Source organism: Otolemur garnettii, unplaced genomic scaffold, assembly GCF_000181295.1.
Source record: "Otolemur garnettii isolate 467f Iridium unplaced genomic scaffold, OtoGar3 scaffold00060, whole genome shotgun sequence".
In the NCBI taxonomy this organism is placed as follows: domain Eukaryota; kingdom Metazoa; phylum Chordata; class Mammalia; order Primates; family Galagidae; genus Otolemur; species Otolemur garnettii.
Window position 1 is genome coordinate 6908889 of NW_003852455.1, and position 22234 is coordinate 6931122.

Here is a 22234-nt window from a genome sequence, read left to right on the forward strand (position 1 = left end):
GGCTGGGGATTCGAACCCGCCACCTTAGGTGTATGTGGCTGGCGCCTTAGCCTCTTGAGCCACAGGCGCCGAGCCGGAGCATGTTTTCTTAAGGGAGAACTGAAACATACATGTTTAAATGACTTTTTCCAGGTTCACTTGGAAATAAATGTGAATCCACATGTAGTTTAGAACTGACTGTGATTTTCTCTAGACCTTTATAATTGTCACAGTGTAGGTGTCCATATAATTGATATTTATCTGTTTTGGCGTCTAAGAAATTGAGAAAATTAAACTGGCAAAGAAGCCAGATCTGAAACTAGTTATTTTGACAAAATAATTCTGGGAGCACAGAAGTGAGGACAAAGGTATAAGTGGTGTGGAGAGCTAACTTCAGGCAGGATTTAATGGAAGGAAAATCCAATACCACCAGCAGTATAAGTAAGAATATGCAAATTAAGTGATGAAAGGGAAAGTTTCACTATTATTAGGCAAAGTTAAGGATGCCAAGTCTTAAAATCGGGCAATATATGTTTTATGTGGTAAGAGCTTATTCTTTTTATTTTTTAATTTTAGATTACTATGAGGAGGGTACAGAAAATTAGGTTCCATTGTTTGTGTTTGTTAGGTAGAGTCCCTCACCCGTATACCCTTACATTGGGCCTATTAGGTGAGAGCACACCAATCCTCCTCCTTCCTTCCCTCTCCCCCCCCCCACCCCCCGCAACCTGCTTGAGTTTAATTATGTTTTTCTCTTGTGTGAGTGTGTATTTGTCATCTGCTGGTTTCATATTAGAATTGAGGCCATTGGATACTTGCTTTTCCACTCTTGTGATACTTCACTAAGTCGGATGTTCTCCAACTCCAGCTAGGTTACTACAGAAGATATAAAGTCTCCATCTGTTTTATGGCTGAATACTGTTCCATGGTGTACATATATCACAATTTATTAATCCATTCATGTGTTGATAGGCACTTGTGTTGATTCCACATCTTGGAGGTTGTTAATTTAGCTGTGATAAACATTCTAGTGCAAATGTCCTTATGATAAGATGATTTTTTTTCTTTCGGGTAGATACCTAGTGATAGGTTTGTGGGATCATCAGATACTTTGTGGATTCTCTATAGTTCTTTCCATAGAGGCTGTATTAGTTTTCAGTTCCACCAACAGTGTAAAGTGTTCCCTTCTCTCCACATCCACACAAGCATCTGCAGCGTTGAGACTTTGTGATGTGGGCTATTCTCACTGGGGTTAGGTGATGTGTTAAGGTAGTTTGATTTGCATTTCTCTGCTAATTAAGGATAATGACTGTTTTTCCATGTGTTTGTTGGACATTTTTCTGTCTTCTTCAGAGAAGGTTCTGTTCATATCGCTTGCCCAGTGATAAATGAGGTTGTTTGAAGAGCTGATTCTTTATATATCACCAGACTACAGTGACTGGGGAGTTGTGTACCTACTACTTCTTTGTTTTGCTTTTCATTTGTGGTTTTTTATTTTTTTTGAGTAACAGTCTTGCTCTGTCACCCAGGGTAGGGCATATAGTACCATCATCATAGTTCACTGCAAACTCCAACTCCTGGGCTCAAGCAATGGTCCTACCTCAGCCTTCTTAGTAGATGGGACTATAGATGTATGCTGCCACATTTGGGTGGTTTTTCTATATGTTGTAGAAATGGGGTCTTGCTTTTCTGCTTAGGCTAGTCTTGAACTCCTGATCTCAAGTGATCCTGCTCCCTTGGCCTTCCAGTGTGCTAGGAAAATAGGCAAGAGCCACTGCCTCCTTCTGTTTTTTTTATAATCAACAGATTGTCAAAATTAAACCCAGTTGAATCTTACATGCTGTACTGTGGTCTTATATTTCCATGTTCAATAATAATGAGTTTTCCTTTTTTTAAAATTTAAAATAAATTGAACATATGTTGAATTTTATCATGGAAAAGACTATTAATATGAATATTCATTTTTCTGATATGAGGTAAATAGATCTGTCTGTAGATATTCTCAATAACTAAAGTACATGTTAAAATGTGTTAAATTGAGTAAATTAATACTGTTTTATTAAAAATGCATCATTGCTTGTTACATGGAGAACAGTGTATTAAGAGGTTTAGGAGGAGATTACAGTGTCTAGGCAGTAGTTATTAAAAATTTTTTTTACATTAATGGAAATAAAAACTGTAAGTTAAGAGAATCAATATCTTAAAAGAGTGTGATAGAGTATTTTATGTGCTGTGTTGAGCCGCTTTTATGCATTGGAATAATTCACTCTTTTAACTTTGTTTAAAATTTTGTTCTATTTTTAATTGATGCATAAAAATTATGCCTATTTATAGAGTACAGTGTAATGTTTTGATGTACAATGTACAATGATCAAATCAGGGTGATAAGCAAATCCATCAGCTCAAACATTTATTGTTTTTGTGTGGTGAAAACATTCAAAATCCTCTCTTCTAGCTATGTTGAAATATACAATATGTAATTGTGAACTGTGTCCACCCTGCAGTAGAACACCAGAACTTATTCCCTCTGTTTACCTGTAACTTTGTACCCCTGACCAGCCTCAGTTCATCCCTTCTTCACCTCACCCTCTCCTGCCCTTGAATCACTAGTCTACTCTCTGCTTCTATGAGATGGACTTTTTTGTCATTCTCCTCCTGGCATATTTCAGTTACCCTGACGTCCTCCAGGTTAGTGATGTGCAAATGACGGGATTACATTATTTTTGTGTCTAGATAGCATTCCATTGAGTATATATACCACGTTTTCTTTACTCGTTCATTCATTGACGATCACTTAGAGTAATGCCTTATTTTGGCTATAGTGAATAATGCTTTACTAAACATTGTTGTGCAGATTTGTCTTCAAAATTCTGGCTTCATTTCCTTTGTAGGATCCCAGTAGTAGGATTTCTGGATCATATGGTAGTTCTATTTTTAATTTTTTGAGGAACCCCCATATAATCATTCATAATGGCTGAGTCAATTTACATTTTCACCAACAGTGTATAAAAACTCCCTTTCCTCCGTGTCATGACAAGAGTTATTATCTTTCATCTTTTTGATTATAATCATTTTAACTGGAATAAGGTGATACCTCTTGTGGGTTTGATTTGCATTATACTGAATCAGTGGTGTAGAACATTTTTTCATATATCTGTTGGCCATTTGTTTGATTTGCATTATACTGAATCAGTGGTATAGAACATTTTTTCATATATCTGTTGACCATTTATATATCTTCTTTTGAGAAATATCTATTCAGGTCTTTTGCCCATTTTAAAAATTGGATTCTTTCATTTATTTATTTATTTTTGGTATTGAGTTGGTTGGGTTCCTTTTATATTTTGGATATTAACCACTTGCCACATGTATAACTTGGAAATATTTTCTCCTACTCTTAAGGATTATCTCTTTACTCCATTGATTGTTTCTTTTGCTGTGCAGAAACTATTTAAGATGATGTAATCTTACTTGTTGTCTATTTTTGCTTTTAATGCCTATTATGAAGTTTTATCCAAAAAAAAAACCAAACAAACAAAAACAATAACCCTCTGCCCAGACCAATCGTATGAAGTATTTCCCCTGTGTATTTTTCTAATAGTGTCATAGTTTGGGGTCCTACATTTACGTCTTTAATCCATTTTGAGTTGGTATTGTATATGGCAAGTGAAAGAGGTTCAGTCTCATTCTTTCTGCATGTTGACTTGCCATTTTCAAGCTCTGAGACCTTGGACTGATCTCTTTATTTCTCTGTGTCTGGTTTAGAAAAATTTGCCTTCATTTGGCCCCTTTTATTTCTTTATAGCTTAACCAGATGGAGAAAGCAGTGGAAGCAGCTCACACATTTTTCATGGCCAACCCTGAGCACATGGAAATGCAGCAGAACATCGAGAATTACAGGACGATGGCTGGTGTTGACGTGTTCCAACTGGTAGATCGAGAAGCCAAACCACACATGGTGAGCTCTGGGAACCCCTGCCCCGACCATCACCACAGGGAGCTGTGCTCCTGAGTTTCATGTGACTTAAGGCAATTTCTTATGAATGGATGTCTAAAATCCATTCTCAATTTCCAGTAACGTGTTTATACTTTCAGAGTTTTCAGATAAAAAATATTACAATTTTGACAGCTGACAAAATGTGGAGAATATTTTTTAATTAAATTTTTAAAACTAACATTAAAAGCTAAACAAACATTTAAAAATTGAGAGAAAATGACAATTAACTTAGAAAAGCAGTGTAAGGTAGTGAAAACAAAATCATGTAAATATCTGTAATCTCTGTAGCTTCAGTTCCTTTCCAATTCTTTTCTTTTACACCTGGGATTTGAAGCCCGTGTGAATTTCTCAAGGTCACTCTATGGTTTTCCAGTTCCCAGTCCTGTGGCTTATTGCATGTTAAAAGAGCTTCTCTTCCCTGAGTTTTAACATCATCAACATGTGACTTCCAGAATTATTGCAGAAAGGAAGAAGAGAGGAAGATACGAGATAGAAGACCTTTGTTTTTTTTTAATTGGGCAAGGCCTGGAAGTTGACGTCACTTCCACCCACAGGTGTTGCCTTGCACTTTTCATGTGGCCCTGCCTATAGGAAGAGAGATTAGAAGTTACTGTCTTGTGTGTACTGAGGAAGAAAACAAAAGCTGTTGCTCCCACTGCACTCTACTTGTTCAGGACTTCTCTCCTTTGTGATTATTTGAAGCCATAAACGTTGCACTTCATCTTCCGTATAAGTCTTCTTCTGCATCCCAGGAGATCATACTCTGCTTATCTCATTGACTCCCAATCTGCCAACATCCTGCTCATTGAAAATGCTTTTGTTTTTCTTGAATTTTTTTTTTATAGGAGAGTTACAGTGCAGGAATTAAATATTATGAAGCTGATGACTTTGAGGCAGCAATCAAGTATTTTGAACAAGCTTTAAGAGAATATTTCAATGAGGATATGGAATGCCGAATCTTATGTGAGGGGCCTCAGAGATTTGAAGAGTATGAATATTTAGGGTATAAAGCTGGTCTGTATGAAGCCATTGCAGGTAAAGCTTATTTTTTTCCTTCTGTTTATTTCCTGGATATAAAAATAACATGTGCAGTTTGTAAAAGTATCCCCACAATACAGAAGTATATATGGTAAAAATGAAAAATTTTTATATGTCTGTTTTACCCTATCTACTATAGATAAAGTTCTGTAGTTAAGATTTTGGTGACTGTCCTCCCCAAATTTTTGAGATGTGTATGCAAGTATTTGTGTATTAATTTATAATTTTTATTTCAATTTTTATAAAAACAGGGCAATACTAAAAATATTGCTTTTCAACTTTTTTGTTTCTTTACTTTATGCTTAACAATATGTTGTGGACTTCTCACGTAAGTAGATGTGCACTTACATTTTGTATTTAAGGGGTACAACATAATTTACTTGACAACATTTTTACTAGTGAATATTAAGGAGGTTGTAATTTTTCATTATTATAAATGATGTAATGGACACTTGTATAATCTTCTTCAGTTATTTAAAAAAGTATTTTATCATGAGCATTTAAAATAAGAATTGAATGCATTGCAAAGCAACATTTGAAATTGTAGGTAATATGCTGTTTACAGTAATTGGGGAGATTGGCTATTTAACCATTTTGGGGAGGAAGTAAATTCTCTGCTCTGTGTCATACACACAAATAAATTATATTTGTATTAATAATATAAATGTAAAAAATAAAAATGTTAGAAGGAAATGCAGGTTATTTATATAATACAAGAAGAAGAAAGTTCTTCTAAGAATAATAAGAGAAAATAAGAAAAATATTAAGAAAAAATAAGAAAAACGTAGACTTTACGCAAGACTTTTATGTAGACTTTATGATACAAATTTATATTATAAACTAAGCTGATCTAAAAATGACAAATAGAAAATATTGCAAAGTATCTTATAGATAAAGAATTAATATCCTTCCAGTATAAAAAGAACCTATAAATTATTATCAGTAGTAATTTACTTCCTAATTATTAGTAGTAACAATAATAACCACCACATATGTGGCAGTTATACAAAGCAGTTTATATATTTATATCTCAGTTTATATGTCTCTTTTAATTCTTTCATACGTAGATACTATTGTTATTCACTCTCCTCTCCCTTTTATAAATCAGGAGTTTCTTATCTCATAGAGATTAAGTCATGTGACTACAGTGAAGCTGAGAATCAAATTCAGGCTTTCCCGAATTTAATACCTATATTGTTAAGCTCTATATAATTGAAAAATAGGCAAGCAACTTCTTGAACAATAAATGTTCACCAATTATTTCTTGACCATATATTGTGTTCCTACTTAAACATATATGAAAAACAACTTAACGTACCCATAAAATGCTTATTCAACTAATGTACCCATAAACTGAAAATTAATGGAATCGATTGGCTCTCTCCAACTTTCAATGTTTTCTGTCTCCCTAGAAAGCAGTACTCACCTAGTAGCTCAAACCAAACCCCAGGAAGTTAATTTTCAATGCAGCTTCCTCCATTCCTTTTCTGATCTGATTTACAGACCTTCAAAATGTTAAGCCCTATCTTGCTCAGTACTCAATCTTCAGTGCCTAAGTACGGACAGTGGCAGATAGTAGGTATTTAGTAAACATTGGTTAAATGGACAGGTTGATGAATGCCCATCCCTCACATTATGGAGGATACAAGAATTTGGCTGGTCTGGAGGCAGTGATGTTTACAAATAATTGATCCACAACCAGTTACAGTTTTCTCTCCACTCCCGCTGCTTCACTTGACTAGCCTGGGAGGAAAAAAAAGAGAAATAATACTTCAGAATGTAAGCCATAAATTGTTAAGGTTTTTTACAGAGCTAATTAGAGATATAAACAGCCACCAAAAATCAGACTGGGAAGTGAACTAAAAAAAATCAGTAAACTGAAATATGTTAAATGGCCAATTTGTGACACACCCAATGCCCCAAATCACTGCAATTGACTTAAAATCAACAGAACTATCTACATCATTAAAGATTTCCTCTCCAAGTGTTTGTTTTCCTGGGTTTCTGTCAGATCCATTTGCTTGCATTTTTTTGAGCACTGCTCATTTGAATATAAATTTTATGTGTGTTTAAGTTTTTAATTGCTGAGTGTAATTTTTATTTGGGAATGGGCAGGCTTTTCTTTTATCATAGTCAACTGTATTGTGGTTTTGTGGGCATAGGTTCCTTGCCATCACCCCCACATTCTCTTCTACGCCTGCTCCTACCAATGGCCACAGTTTTGGCAAACATCCTAAATCTGGTTCAGGAAAATCAGCTGATGGTTTCCCTCAGATTAGCATACAGTGATTTGTTCAAGGTCACCACAACACATTGGTTGCTGGAAAAGAATACGGGTCTCTTAACTGAGTTCTTTAATTTTTAACTCAACTATCTCTGTCCATGCCACAACTTCCATAAAGAAAAGTTATTTTAAAGGGTGTCATAGCCCCTCAAATCTAAGCCAAATATTATCAATTCCTGAAATTTGGGAAGTTTTCTTGGGAATTTGAAACATAATTCATGAAAAGGGAATTTTTAAAAGTGTTTCCGCACAAGTCTATTGGCTCTCCAAATTATTAGAATGTATTAACTCCATAATAGCACTTGAGGTAGAATGAAGGTAAGGGCAGCTTATAAAAGGTAATATGATGATTCTCATGATGTAAATTCTTGTCTGGTTCAACATTGTCCTAAATCCAGAGTAAAACAGGCTTTGAAAATACAGGATACATTAGACAGATAGAATATTTAAATTTTAAAGTTAGAAAAGACATTTCAGTGGGAGAAAAATACAAAGGGCTCCTGAATGCAGCTGTTTATTCCTAGCAGTGCTTGATGACGCGCTAAAGGACATCATTCTGTCCTCATTTTGCTGCTGTGTATATCCTGCTTTAAAGATATTGTCATTCGCATTTTGAGTCTTGGTGGGTGTGACCTTCACCTTTCACTTTTTCTTGCCCTTGTAAATTAGAAGGACTGTTATTAGAAGATACAGTGGAATGCAAAGTGTCAGTTAAGTAGAAGAAAACAGCTGAAGGTTGTTTGTTGTTTTCTTAAGAAATAAAACAGGGAGGTATTTATTTGGAACATAAGTAAACAGAGCTCAGTCTTTCCTTCACAAGCCCCAACTAGGGCTAATAACCCTAACTTTAGGGGTTTTCTTAGCTGTGCTGTGTAGGATCGGGTGAGTCAGGTCACATGAACTTGGAGCATTTCCCCCCATATCCCCAGAAAATGCACACTTCCTTCCTGTTGTGTTTTGGGGCCCCTCTGCAAGATCGTGGAGATCCAAGCCAAACCCTGACTAAACAGAGAACCTTTTGAAATAAGGCAGTGATATCCAACTGTACAGCCATGAAGTCGATTTGGTCATCCTCCTCAAGGGAAGCCCCTTGGCGCGAGTGTGAATGAACCCATCCATCTTCATGATGAAAAACAAAGTGCAGGCAACACGTAGGAGGCGTTTTCTTTTTCCTTCCCAGTTCATTAGCTACTTGTGTTCCCTTGTCTTGTGCTTTGATGAGACATGAGCTAGAGCTAAAGGGGGCCTGAAAACCCTGCATGTCAGGCTCTCACTCTGTTTAGGAGAGAGAAGAAAGGGAGCAAAGAGAATGGAAAATGCCTGTTCAAATCCTTCTCCCTCCTTCTCTAATCCCTAGTATTCAAATATGCTGTGTCTATGCAATGGACTCATTTATAACCGAGTAGGATAGACTCCTAATAAATAGATGTAAAGAGCAATGCTTTTATTGCTTGTTTAAAAGAGTTTGGCTTGGAAATGTTAACAGAAAAAAGAGCATTTTGCTTCACTTCTCTAACTGAACTCTGCCCATATGTGGAGATGCCTTTCTCTGAACTGTTCCTCAACTTCACCAGGATCTGAACATGCACTCCTGATTCCAGGGCACCTCAGGCCTTCTGAGTATCCAAAGAGGGGCCCCAAAGTTGTCAAATGAGAAAATTGACATTCAGCTGGGTGTGGGTGGGGTGAGATGGCCTCTGTCCCTTTCAGGAGAGGTGGAAGAAAGGGTAAGTGGGAAGGGAAGCCGGCAAGATAGAGGAGGCCAGTGAGCTGGAGGGTGTGGGGGCCTCTGCTTCTAATGACCTTGGCCAGTCACCCACCGTCTTTGGAGAAAGGCCTCCCCTTCCCAGAGTGATGCTGATCCTCATTTTGCTCTCCGACTCTACCGAGGTGAGGAGTGCCCTGTGTAGCAGGGGCTCTGACGGAGGCGCTTGCCCTCTCAGAAGAACTGAGGGCCACGCCTCTGGCCTTGTCTTCCAGATCACTACATGCAGGTCCTGGTCTGTCAGCACGAATGCGTGCGGGAGCTCGCCACGCGCCCCGGCCGCCTCTCGCCCATAGAGAACTTCCTTCCTCTGCACTACGACTACCTGCAGTTTGCCTACTATCGAGGTGAAGCCCCATGGGGGTGTGGGCAGCATCACAGTCATCACATAGGTGTTATTTAGTCCCCTGCTTTCTGTGTTTGAGCTTCAAAGCAGTGGGGGGTTATGCATTTTTCTCTCTCACCTCACATGACTTCCGCTCAGGACAGGAAGAGAACAAGGTAAAACCATGAGTGAGCCAGGTACAGAATTAAACATGGCGAGAATTTCCCGAAAATTTTCCTAAAATGGTACTTTGTATGATTGTTTAAATTAATTTTTTTCAAATTAGTTTTAATAAGTAACATAATCACAAGATTTAGATACCCAAAACTATATAAAAAGTCTCCCTTTTTTCCTTATCCCCACAACCTCATTTCTTATTCACACTTCCAAACTGTTTTACAGAAACCACAAATACACACCTGTTTTATTTCCCCTTCTTTTACACAGAAGGTACCATATACCATTTATACTATTCTCTACAGCATTTGCTCTTCTTAATCCATGGCAGGTTTATTTTAATAGGTTAAACCCATGAAATTACCATGTTGTTAGGTCAAAAACTATCCAGATTTTGGTAGTTTTATATGGTTACACCTAAATGCAGCAGTACATAGAAATCTTCCTTATTCATTTTTTATTTATATTGCCACATCATTGTACAATAATTTACATCATGTGTCTTCTCATTGCTTGGCAGTTTTATTGTTTGCAGTTTTTTTGCTATGACTGGAGACATCCACATGGATGACATTTTACGTAGGTCATTTCACATCTGTACACCATATCTACAGGATAAACATCTAAAAGGACAATCACTGGGTCAAGCGGGTTATTCATTTTTAATTATAATAGATGAAATTTACCTCCATATAGGTGACATTTTCCATTGCTTGTCAGAACATTATCAAACTTTTAGACATTCCCCAATGTATGAGTTGAAAATAAATACCTCCATATAGTTCTAATTTCCCTTTATCCTACACAGAGAGATTGAGCTTTTTTATGATGTTTGAAAGCAAATAATACCATTTGGACTGCTGAAACGGGGCTTAGCTATCACATTGTCTAATATCCTTATTTTGTAAAGAAGCAACTTGCTTAACGTCACCTCACTTAGGGATGGATCCTAATTTCTGGTTCATTGTTATTATTTCTCAGTAGCTCCAGAATCAGGCTGCCTTGGATAGAAGGTAGTAGTCAAGAAAATGTTTCTCTTTTAAGATAATAATAAGAAAAAGTCTCAAGCCAACATTTTAAAAATACTTTGGCAAAGACTCTCCCTTTCCAAAAGCAAAACATTAGTCATTATCCTGGCAACAATGACAAGCGGTAGATTGGGTTCCAGTCATGAGCAGGGAGTGCAAAGGAGAGAGTTGCCTTATTTTCATCATTCTTTTTAAAAATCAGAGCATATATATCCACCAGATAGGAATTTCCTCTATGTATCTGTGTATATTTGTTTATATATGTGTTCTATACATGTATACACATATATGGAGGAAATTTCTTTTAAAAGAAATCTAATGCTTTTAAGAGAAATCTAATGCTGTGACCTGTTTGAAAACAAAGCATACAGTGTTTAAAAGTACCTCTTATAACAGCTAAATATTTCTATAACAAAGGATTTATAGTTGAAACAGCCTTGTTAGTTTATTATAGTATCTGGATACTGTTGGAGTTGCTGGAGTTGTATAGGGAGGACTGAGAGGAGGTTCCCTAAGATCATTTGGGGCTCTATGAAGGACTTTGCATAAAAGTACCCATTTACTACATAGTCTGCAGCAACGAGCGATAACATTTTCTAATCACTTCTATTAGCCATACATTATGCACAAACTGGCACATTGTCATCGTACAAGATCACTGTTGGGATATTTATTTAACTTAAACTCAGTACAAAAAATGTTTATCTGTATCCCATACTAAAAGTGATCAACAAACATCTTCAGGTAGAGACTTCTGGTATTTTGGGCAAAACAACTAGCCCCAGAGCAGACTGCAGGTAAGATGCAGTACCTTTCCAACCCCTGAAATCACGCCCCTCCTCTGATTCTGTTTACCTACTTAGCAGTGTATCTTCCCTCGGGCTGATGTTTGATGCCAACCTCTGTAGACATGTTGAAGTCTCTCCTTGAAACTCCTCAGGGCAGACCTAAGCTAACTCTAATGCTGCAATTCCTGGGTCTTTCAGTTGGTGAGTATGTGAAAGCTTTGGAGTGTGCCAAAGCCTATCTCCTGTGCCACCCTGATGATGAAGATGTCTTAGACAATGTGGATTACTATGAGAGTCTGCTCGATGATACCGTTGACCCAACGTCCATTGAGGCCAGAGAGGTGAGACCAATGTTATGAGAGGAAATTATTCTGCATGAACTCTGAGAGAGCTGATGAAAGCATAATGTGGTTCTTAAAGACACCCAGCAATTTAGCAAAGGTTCAAGAACTCAGTTATTTCAAACTGTAGTTATTCGTGTTAGAAGCATATTTCTCTCATGCAGACTCGCTTGTGAAAAATCTGTTGAGATGGGGACATTTTTTGCAGCTCTGAATATTTCTATAAGCTCATTTGTTACTATCTAATGAGAAATATTTCTACTTGAACTTTTATTTTCTCTCTCGCCTGTTATTTAAATAATCTTTCCTCCTTATTTTGTCTTCTCCAGGATTTGGCGATGTTTGTGAAACGTCACAAACTGGAAGCTGAACTGTTAAAATCAGCTGCAGAGGGTCTGGGATTTTCATACACTGAGCCGGTAAGAGGAAGAGGAAATGTTTATTAAATGGACTATTCAGTGGAATTTTGGTTTATGTTTTCACTTCCCTTCTTCATTTGTTGAAGCTTCTGATGCTCTCCTTGAGGTAAAAATTGAGGGCAGGGAGATGTCTGCTCAATAGCTGTGATGCCCTTTAAAAGACGTTTACTGTGTCTGTATCACTGAGGTCCAAAGCCAAAAGCATATATATTTGGTAGAAATATTTTGTATCTGATTCATTTGCCCCACAGTTGTTTTATTTTCCCACATTCTGGATGTGACACTTGACATTTTTGTCTTTGTGCTTATTTATTACCTAAACCTATTATTTATTACCTAAACCTTAAAGAGACTTCCAAAACAATACCCTTGGTCACAGTCCCACTGGCCTCATGCCAGCTTACTCTGCTTTGCCCGTGCTGCCTTTTAATCTTCATTGTTCATAGGAAGACACACGTTTTCTCGGAACTAGTGCTGTGGTATAAGTACATTTCTGATCTAGTTTTTATTTCAGAAGATACCATAAGCCATTTCTATGTTTGTATTGCTTTAAAAGTAATTTTAGCTGCATATATACAATGGATGTCCAATAGATCCGCAAATGAACTCTTCTGCCTACTGCTGCTAAACATTTGAATTATTCCTGACTATTCTATTGTACTTAATGCATGACGCATTTTTCTCTCTATTAAACTATATATTATATCCTTAGAATGAATTCCCAGGAGAGGTATTTTTCTGCCACCAAAGGATATGAGGCCTTAAAGTTTCTGAACCTAAATTGCCTTCCTAAAAGATTTCCCTGATGCCATTATTGCTCTTAGTAATGCCTAAAAATACCAGTTTACCACAGATTTCTCAGCAATAAGAAATAACCTTTAAAAATCTCTTGTATTGCTAATATGTTATGTACAAAAAGTACACACAATTCTTGTTTTAACTTGTATTCATTTGATGACCACCCAAATGAAACCTTTTCACATAATATTAATAATTCTTTTTCTTTGAATTCCCTGAGCACTGGGTTTTGTTCACTTATCCATGGTTACCATGTAAGTTCTTCATATAATGTAAATGTTAATCTGTTTGGAACATCATTATTTGCATTATATCCTCTTTGCAACTCAGTTAATTTTAATGTGATATTTCTAATCTAACACTTCTACTACATTTATATCTGATCTTACTTATTTTTTAAAAAATTCTGTTAACTCAGAAGACCTTAGAAAATATCATTTACTCACTTCACAACCTATGGAGATGATTACACAAGATAGACATTTTTTGTTTACTTGTTTTAGTCATAAAACATAAAGGAATTGGATTGAATGATCTTTCAAATGTTTTCATGCCATCGAATTCTGAGCCATTTTCTTGGAGAAAAGGATGGATACTCAGGATAATTCCATGTTCTTTTTTAATCTATTTTTTGCTAAAGGCTATCCCTGTCAAACTTGCATCAACAGTAGCCTTCCTTTAATTCATTTCTTAAATAAAAAATATATTTTAAAAATTGTATTTTTATGCAATGTACAAGTTTCCTAATATTTCAGGTCTTTCTTTCGAATGTTTTATTTTTTTTCTTTATTAAATGGTAGCTGTGTACATTAATGTAATCATGGAGTACAGTGTGGTGTTTTCATATACAATTTGAAATATTTAACATAGCCTTTATGTCATTTTCTTAGTTATTGTGTTAAGACGTTTATATTCGACTTTTAGAGAGATTCACTTGTACCCTCATAAGATAAACCATAGAAGTGATCCCTCCAATCACCCTGAATGTTTTATTTTACCCTATTTCTGTAAGTGATCGTTTAGCAGCAAAATTAGTGTTCTCTTTTTTTAATTTAAAACAGAATTATTGGATCAGATATGGAGGACGGCAGGACGAGAATCGGTAAGTCCTCCATTTAGAACACAGTTTATTCTCAGGGAGAAGTAATACTTAGAGTCATACCTATTATAAGGAACACAACTCTGTGAAATAGGCAAGAAACTATAATTAGCAGAGTACTGATGTGTGTAAGAGCCCTCCATCCTGTTTCCAGTTCTTCTTGTCACTTTTTTTATGACATTAAGTAATATATCTTCTTCTTTCTGAGTCTCATGTTTTGTCCTGAAAGGAAGGGGTTGAATCAGATGATATCTAATGCTAACCTTCTGTGATTCCAAATCTGAGTAAGTCAGATGCTGTTTTAGATTTATTAATAGATTAAAAACTATCACATTTTCTTTTTGATGGTGAATTTCCTGACTGAACTTATTTAAAATCAAGTTCAGAAAGTTTTACCAAAAGGTAAAGTATTAGATGTCACTAACTCACTCAGAAAAGAAGAGAACTCCTTTTGTTAAATGATAGAAGTCCATTTACAAATTTTGAAGAACTCAGACTCATAAAATGTTTGAATTGCATGTTTGAGATCACATGTCCAGACCATTCATTTTCAAGGCAAGTGATTTGCTTAGAGTCTCACCACAAGGGACTGACAAATCTGGATCTTATCAAAAGTCTTGAGGTCTTTCACAAGGCTTCAAAAACTCAACTCTGGTGTGGCCCAAAATTATTACAAGAGATCCAAGGATGCATGTGCACATTTGGACTTATTAAATCTGTATACATTGAAAAGGAGGGTCTGCTGTCATTTGTGTGTTTGCTAAATTTGGCACAAACTCATGTCTTTCTTGTCAGAATAGTCAAGAACTATTACATTAAAATGTGAATTGTTTAAACCATTGTTCAGTGACACACTCCATGTTCAAGACACAGTCTGAGAATTATAAAGATTCACACGGTAATGTTTTCCCTACTCTGTAGCAAAGAAAGTCTAATCTGAAGAGGGTTAAGTTATGGATACAACTAATTATAATGAATATTTGTCAGAGGATTTTAATGTAACAGAACATACTCAATGAGGAAATAGAGAAAAACCATATAGAGGCAGTGATATTTAATTTGACTTGAAAGACTGGTGAATTTATGTACAGCAAAAACATACAATATAGAATCATAGACTTCTTAGATAAAATATTCTTTGTCTTTCAACATCTTTATTCAATGGGAAATTGTCATTTCAACTTCTTTGAATGGGCAGGGTCCCTTCAGGAGTGAATGTGGAGGGGGCAGAAGTTCATGGATTGTCGATGGGAAAAAAGTTACAACCTAAGATAGATCGAGACCTCAGAGAGGGTGAGTACCTGTGCGCTTTTACTCTAATAGGAGTGTGGGGTGGGCGGGGGACCGGGTTTGACAGTTCCTGTCCAGGTTAAGGCAGAATCCACATTCTCTGGAAAGCAATACTAGGACGATAGACTATAGTTCTTAATAATCTAAAAGCAAGGCTTAAAAACAAGGGTATCTCAGATTTGTACTATCATCTTTGGTTTCCAATAAAAAAGCTTCCAAATTCACTTCCTCATCTGTTTCCTAAACAATACTGTTAGTTAGGCGGAGGCTGTGTGCTCGTCTTCACTCTCAGAATACCTGAGGCTCAGCAAGGTCACAGGCTCATTTCTGTCACATAGCACTTGCTAGATATTGAGGGACAGACTGCACATCAGAGGAACTTGGGAAGGAGACAGGTCACATTGGATAGATGCATAGGTTAACCCACCAGATATCGTAGATCTGAGCAGGGCTTTAAGAGAAAGTAGAATACAGATGGAATTGATAGGGCAGTAGAGGAAGCCATGCTAATGATTAAAACAAACGAGCAAAGGCACAAAGATGAAGCAAGCAAAACATGATATGCCACCAGACGTAAGATCAAAATTAGCAGAGATGCAAGTAGAGCATTGCCAAAAGGTGTTTCTTTTTTTTTCCTTTTTTTTTAAAATTTCAAATTAATATGAGGGTACAAATTTTTAGGTTACATCATTCTCACTTTTTTTTTTTTGAGACAGTCTCACTTTGTCGCTCTCAGTAGAATGCTGTGTTCTCACTTTCAAGGTGAAGTTCTAGTTGTAAAGGAGCCCCTCACCCGGGGGCGTGTCATACACACTCACCATGTGCACATTCAGTGGGATTCCTGCCTCATGCCCTCCATCCTTCTGCTCTCCTTCATGTCCCCTTGCCCACCTCCCTCCTCCCCGTACTAGACAGTATTTGTGCTTTTTTGTTTATATGAGCATGTACTTGTTTATATATTGGTTTCATATTAGTATGGAGTACATTGGATATTTATCTTTCCAATGCTTTGCTGAGAAGAATGTGTTTCAACTCTATCCAGGTAATTGTAAAAGCTGTAAAGTCTGTATCTTTTTTAATGGCTGAATAGTATTCCATGGTCTACATAGACCACAGCTTGTTGATCCATTCATGGCTTGATTTCTAAATAAAGCCAAACATTATAATAATGAACTATTAACTATAGTAGTACTAGGAGTAGTAATTATTAACAATTATTATTATTTATGTATGTCTTACAATTTTTTCAGCAATTTTATACACAATTGATTTTAATGCTGGCAGCATCTCATGTAGAAGATTTAGCAATGTCTCCAAAAGCCTCACAAGTCCCAACAGATTGAGTGGACATTTGTACCTAGACTTTTGAAGCCCATTTACTTTTCTTCATCTACTGCATGGAAGAGGTATCTAGATAGGTCAAATGCATGGCCTATTGATTACATAATTGCAAAATAAAAAGAAACTTTCAAAAACCTGCATTAAGAAGTACAGTACTTCTCCCCTCTCCCCCAAGAGACCTTGTCAGCACATTCTCTAGCTGATCTGAAAACTTCTGGCTCTCGTCAACTCATACATTTCCCATCCATTTCCTTCCTTAGCTTCCAAGTCAGTTTGAAGCAGTAAACAGGATAATATGCTCATTTAATCTGACCTGGACCTCAGATTTCAGCCACAAAGCCCAAGCCATTGTAACTGCCAAGGAACCTTCATGGTCAGCCAAAGTTCATGTTGCTTTTTAAGCTGAGAAATCACCCAGGAAGTTCATGCCAATAAGCTAGCACTTTGCTGTAAATGTTTGGGAAACTCCAGGGCAGTTGCCAAATCTCAAAGCGTATTTTTTTTCCTGGCCACCAGGGAACCTGATGCCTTGCAACTGACGAGGAAGGTTAATGGGAAGAGTAGAACAGAAGGCTACATATGATGAAAAATGGTTATGATTGACTGAGTTACCAAAATCTACCATTTCTGCAGAATTTTCTTGGTGGAATTGGCTAATGGATATTCGGGTGTTTTCTGAGAACCTGCTGGTCTGAAGGAAAACGTGTATCATTTTTACCTACCATACTCTCACCCTCACTACAGAATGCTCCTGTGGCTAGGTGTGTGTAGAGGAGCTTTCTACACACACAGAATAATTCTCCAACAGATGCCAACTGGGAGTCAAAGAATTCAATTCAATCCTGACACTACCTACCTGGAAATGGTGTCTTATCTCATAGATAAGAGCCCAGCCCCACAAGACTGTACCCACTTCAAATGCCAATTACAAGTGTCACTTGTCATTCATACTTCTGACCAACTTCCTGACTTACAAACCTGAGTTCCTACAAGTTCCTCCTTAGGTTAGTTTAACTTGGTAGAATGTCTCAGAGAACTCAAGAATGCACTAAGGTCTGTTATCTAGAATATTATAAAAGATGGAGATGAATCTCTAGATCAGTGGTTCTCAACATGTGGGTCATGACCCACAGGAACTGTATTAAAGGGCCACGACATCAGGAAGGCTGAGAATCACTGCCCTAGATGAAGAGGTGCATTATTTCCAGGTGAGCGTTGGGGCTTCTGTGCCCTCCCTGGGCAAACCACCTGACCAGCAGCTACACATGTTCAGCAATCTGGAACTTTATCAAATCTTGTTGTTCAAGAGTTTTTATATAACTTAATCTCCACCAACAACCCCAACCCCCACTTCCAGAAGTACACAGGTGGGGCTGAAAGTTTTACTTCTCTAATTAAGTTGTTCTTTCTGGTGACTGGCATGATTCTGGATCTGTTTATGAGACCCTACCTTAAGTCATCTCATTAGCATAAACTTAGGTATTATCAACAGAGGCCTGTTATAATAAGACACTCTTGTCACTAAAGAAATTTTGAGGGTTTTAGGGGTTCTGTGACAGGAACTGGGGACAAAAACTAAACATATTTCTTACTGTACTATAACTAAAAGGACTTCTGTCCAGACATCTGCCATCCCCATCAACCCATGAATGGATCAATAAATTGTGGTATATGTACACCATGGAATATTATGCAGCCTTAAAGAAAGATGGAGACTTTACCTCTTACATGTTTATGTGGATGAAGCTGGAACATATTCTTCTTAGCAGAGCATCTCAAGAATGGAAGAAAAAGTATCCAATGTACTCAGCCTTACTATGAAACCAATTTATAGCTTTCTTTTGAAAGCTATAACCCAATTATAGCCCAAGAAGAAGGGGAAAGGAGAGAGGGAGGAGAAGAGGGAAAGGGGTGGAGGGAGGGTAAGTGGTGGGACCACACCTATGGTGCATCTTACAAAGGTACATATGAAATTTACTAGGTGTAGAATATAAATGTCTTAACACAATAACTAAGAAAATGCCATGGAAGGCTATGTTAACCAGTTTGATGAAAGCATTTCAAATTGTATATAAAACCAGCACACTGTACTCCATGATTGCATTAATGTACATAGCTATTATTTAATTAAAAAAAAAAGGATAGTGGTAGAAAGAGGCCAGATTCCTAACAAGAAAATACCTTCACATCATAGTATCACAGAAAGCAGCTGTCAAGGAGGCACTGATAGATGCATTGCAAAGCAAAGAATATTTCAGCTTTTCTTCTCTTCCACAGAGACCTGTCATCCACTCTGGTCACCTCACATTGTTTAGTAGAATGTAGTATTCATAGTGGACAGCTTCTAAGCTTTCAGATGAGAATGACCCAGGCTCCATCCCAAAGGCACTCTACTCCGTGGACCACACATGGGAGCCTACTACAGACATTTCCCTCACTTGTCCGTTCTCCTGTCATCATTCACCAGTTCTCCAAAGGTTGTGCCCACAATGATTCCAGAGTCAGCAGGGGTACAGCAGAAGTAACTTTGAACTTAGAATCTGGAGACTTGGTTTCTGAGATTTTCTTAGTCCGTTGTGCTCCACAGTGATGGAGAACTAGAGACCTAATCTCTCTGGGCTTGTGATTTTTATCTGCAACAGAAGAACAAGACTTTGCATCTTTTGTATTTACCTGGATGCATATGGAGAACATTCCCCTAGGTAAAGTATCTCAAGAATGGGAAAGAAAGCATCTAATGTACTCAATACTAAATGGAAGCTAGTAGATCAACAACCACAGGCCCACACGAAAGAAAAACACAGTTGAATTCAATAGTGGGGAGGAGGGGATGGAGTTCCACAAGCTCCCACCTACTGGGCACAATGTAGGCACACCTCCTGGGGGAAGGGCTCAACGGCAGTTCATTGTATGTACCTTTATATTAATCCGAAATAAAAAAAAAAAATTTTTAAAAAAATGATACATTTTTTGAGGTGGTAAATATGGAAAGTTTTTTTTGTAAACTGTCAAGGGCTTGTTAAGTCTATACACCCCCATCATTCTTTTATGACGTTACAATATTTTGGTAAAGTGATTCTTCTTGCCATGAGCCACAGACAGAGAGCACAAAGGAGTCTTTTCTAGATGCTCCTTCTTTGTTACAACCCGAGAGCCAGAGCCAGGCACATACTTTATGAATGAGAGAAGAGCTAAGTTGTTTAACTAAATCTACTTGGGCTGCGGTTAAAAATTGGCTGAAGCCATCACATCAGGCCCCAGGAACCACAACTTATTGGACCAGGTTTTTATTTTCCTTTTAATGCTTTCCTCTGTCTGCCGTGCTACTAGTCATCTGTAGGCTGGTTGACTTGCCTTTTTGAATGACAGGGTTTATTTTTTTCCTTTTTTTGCTTTTGGTTAGTGGGTGGGTAACTGGTTGTTTTTATTGAAGATATGTGTGGGAAATCTCTGTATAAAACTCTGTACTTAGTATTAATTATGTTGGCTACATGAAAGGCAGATTCCTAATACAGACCGTCCCTTAACCCGTTACTACTTAGACATTTAAGATGCCACGGAGTTCTGTTCATTTACGTGATTTGATGCTACTTATGGCACAGGGAATTGCCAAAATTCTACCGGCCCTCTTTTAAATGTATTCCTTTACACTACATGCTTCTTAAGACAATTCCTCCAGAACTTAGTGCAGCATTCCAGGTATAGTTTATTACTTCAGTAATAATGATAATAATAACAACAATACTTATATAAAGCTTCTGAGTGGTAGGCATTTTTCTAAGCATTTTATTTTTACTACCTTTAAAAATCATATTTTGAAAATAAGATGATTGTATTTAAGATAATTCACCTTCAATATGGAAAATCAGAAAAACTTGGCAAACTGTAAACCAATCCAGTTCACTGAATCGTTCCTCTCTCTGCCGTTTCTATTTGAATTTGATATCAGCACATGCTTTTTGGTGAATCTACAAGTATCTTATCTTTCTTGTTGAAGGAATGCTTCTATTTATATTTCTCAGTTGGAGTAAACTATGTAGTTCACTTTTCCGAAGATTTGAGGGAAAGCCTACCTCAATTTGACTATGAATCTGATTCAGCTACAAAGATAAGAGCAACATTTCCCAAACTATGTTGTACACTTAGAGGTTCTATGGAGGGAGGGGTATTCTCTTTGTATTTTGTGGGGGAAAAAATAGCACAAATATAGTAGCTTACAGAAACATCTATTTATTATTTCACAGTTTCTGTAGGGGAGGGGTCTGGGGACAATTTAGCTGGGTCCATGGCTTCAGCATCTCTCCAAGGCTTCGGTTAAGTTGCTGATCAGGGTTGTTAGACTATGGGCCTTCAGTTCCTTCTGAGTTGTGAGCCTGTGGATGCCTCAGGTCCTTGCCAATACAGCCACGTGCTTCATCAAAGCATATAAGCTGAGAAACACATAGACGGGTCTACTGTCAAGTCAGAAGTCGCAAATGCTGTAACAATCACAGAAGTGACATCACACCCACCTTTCCCATATTCTACATGTCAGAAGCAAGTTGAAAGTCCCATCCACACTTGTGGGAAGCATATCACACAAGGGTATGACTGCCAGGAGGCAGTGATCACTGGGACTCTCCATCTTAGAGTCTGTCTGCCTTAGGAAGGGAGGAAGGGAAGAAGAAATCAAGGGAGGGAGGGAATTGTGTCCAATTAAAGCTAAGAACCACTACATATTATGTCACTACTTAGGAGATTTATAAGGCCTGTTCACATAATTAAAAGTTTCAAGAAGTCTTCTTATATTTTATTTAACCCAGTACTTCCCCAAAACTTTTCACTAAACATTGAATTATAGAAACCCCCCCCCCCAAAACAGGTGTATTGTTCTTTTCAACCAAAAGATGTGATACTGATATTGGGGCTGTGAATATATTCTTGGAATCCTAGAAATTCTGTATTACTAAATTTTGATAACAGTCTTAAAAATTGAGAGAGGCAATCAGTGGGCCATCCAAATAGCCCGGTCCTGTCTTGGGATTTTATATCCCAGTGAGTAGGGGTGCAGTTATGGTCATATTAACCCCAGTTAATAATACTTCAGTGACTAAAGATGAACAATAAAATAAATAGGATGAACTTATAAATAATGTGTTAGGACAAGATGAAGGCCCAAATTCATCCTGGTGCACTATGATTTTGTAATCTTTTAAATAGAAAATAGTTGCACTATTAATTTCACCAAAAGTACCATAAAGAATGCTAGCTCAACAGAACCTAGTCCGGATCAGCAGTACAATATTCCTCTTGAACGTGGCTTTTTATTTTCATAAAAATAGCAATAACCACTTCATTACATTTGTTAATCTGAATTTAGTTGGTTTTATAGTCTTTTATTTAATCTTGTAAATTGGTTTTGGTGTTATAATTGTGTGAAACTATAAAAATAAATAATGCATACTATAGGAAAGTAAAATTATAATAAAAATAATTTGTCAGCATGGGAGCCCTTTAGGGGAGCTTTTAAAACTTTTGATTTGACAAATCACTATACATTAGAGTGAGAAACACCATCTCATTCTG

General features: G+C 37.1%; 1 protein-coding gene across 1 annotated transcript in view; it reads left to right on the plus strand.

Moving 5' to 3' along the window:
• Positions 1 to 22234, plus strand: part of P3H2 (prolyl 3-hydroxylase 2) — a 160216-nt gene that overhangs the window by 121084 nt on the left and 16898 nt on the right. The window contains exons 2-8 of the mRNA XM_003792704.3: positions 3785 to 3937; positions 4822 to 5011; positions 9279 to 9410; positions 11580 to 11722; positions 12052 to 12141; positions 14001 to 14041; positions 15237 to 15331. Of these exons, the coding sequence (XP_003792752.1) occupies positions 3785 to 3937; positions 4822 to 5011; positions 9279 to 9410; positions 11580 to 11722; positions 12052 to 12141; positions 14001 to 14041; positions 15237 to 15331 (844 nt within the window). The remainder of the gene's footprint in view (positions 1 to 3784; positions 3938 to 4821; positions 5012 to 9278; positions 9411 to 11579; positions 11723 to 12051; positions 12142 to 14000; positions 14042 to 15236; positions 15332 to 22234) is intronic.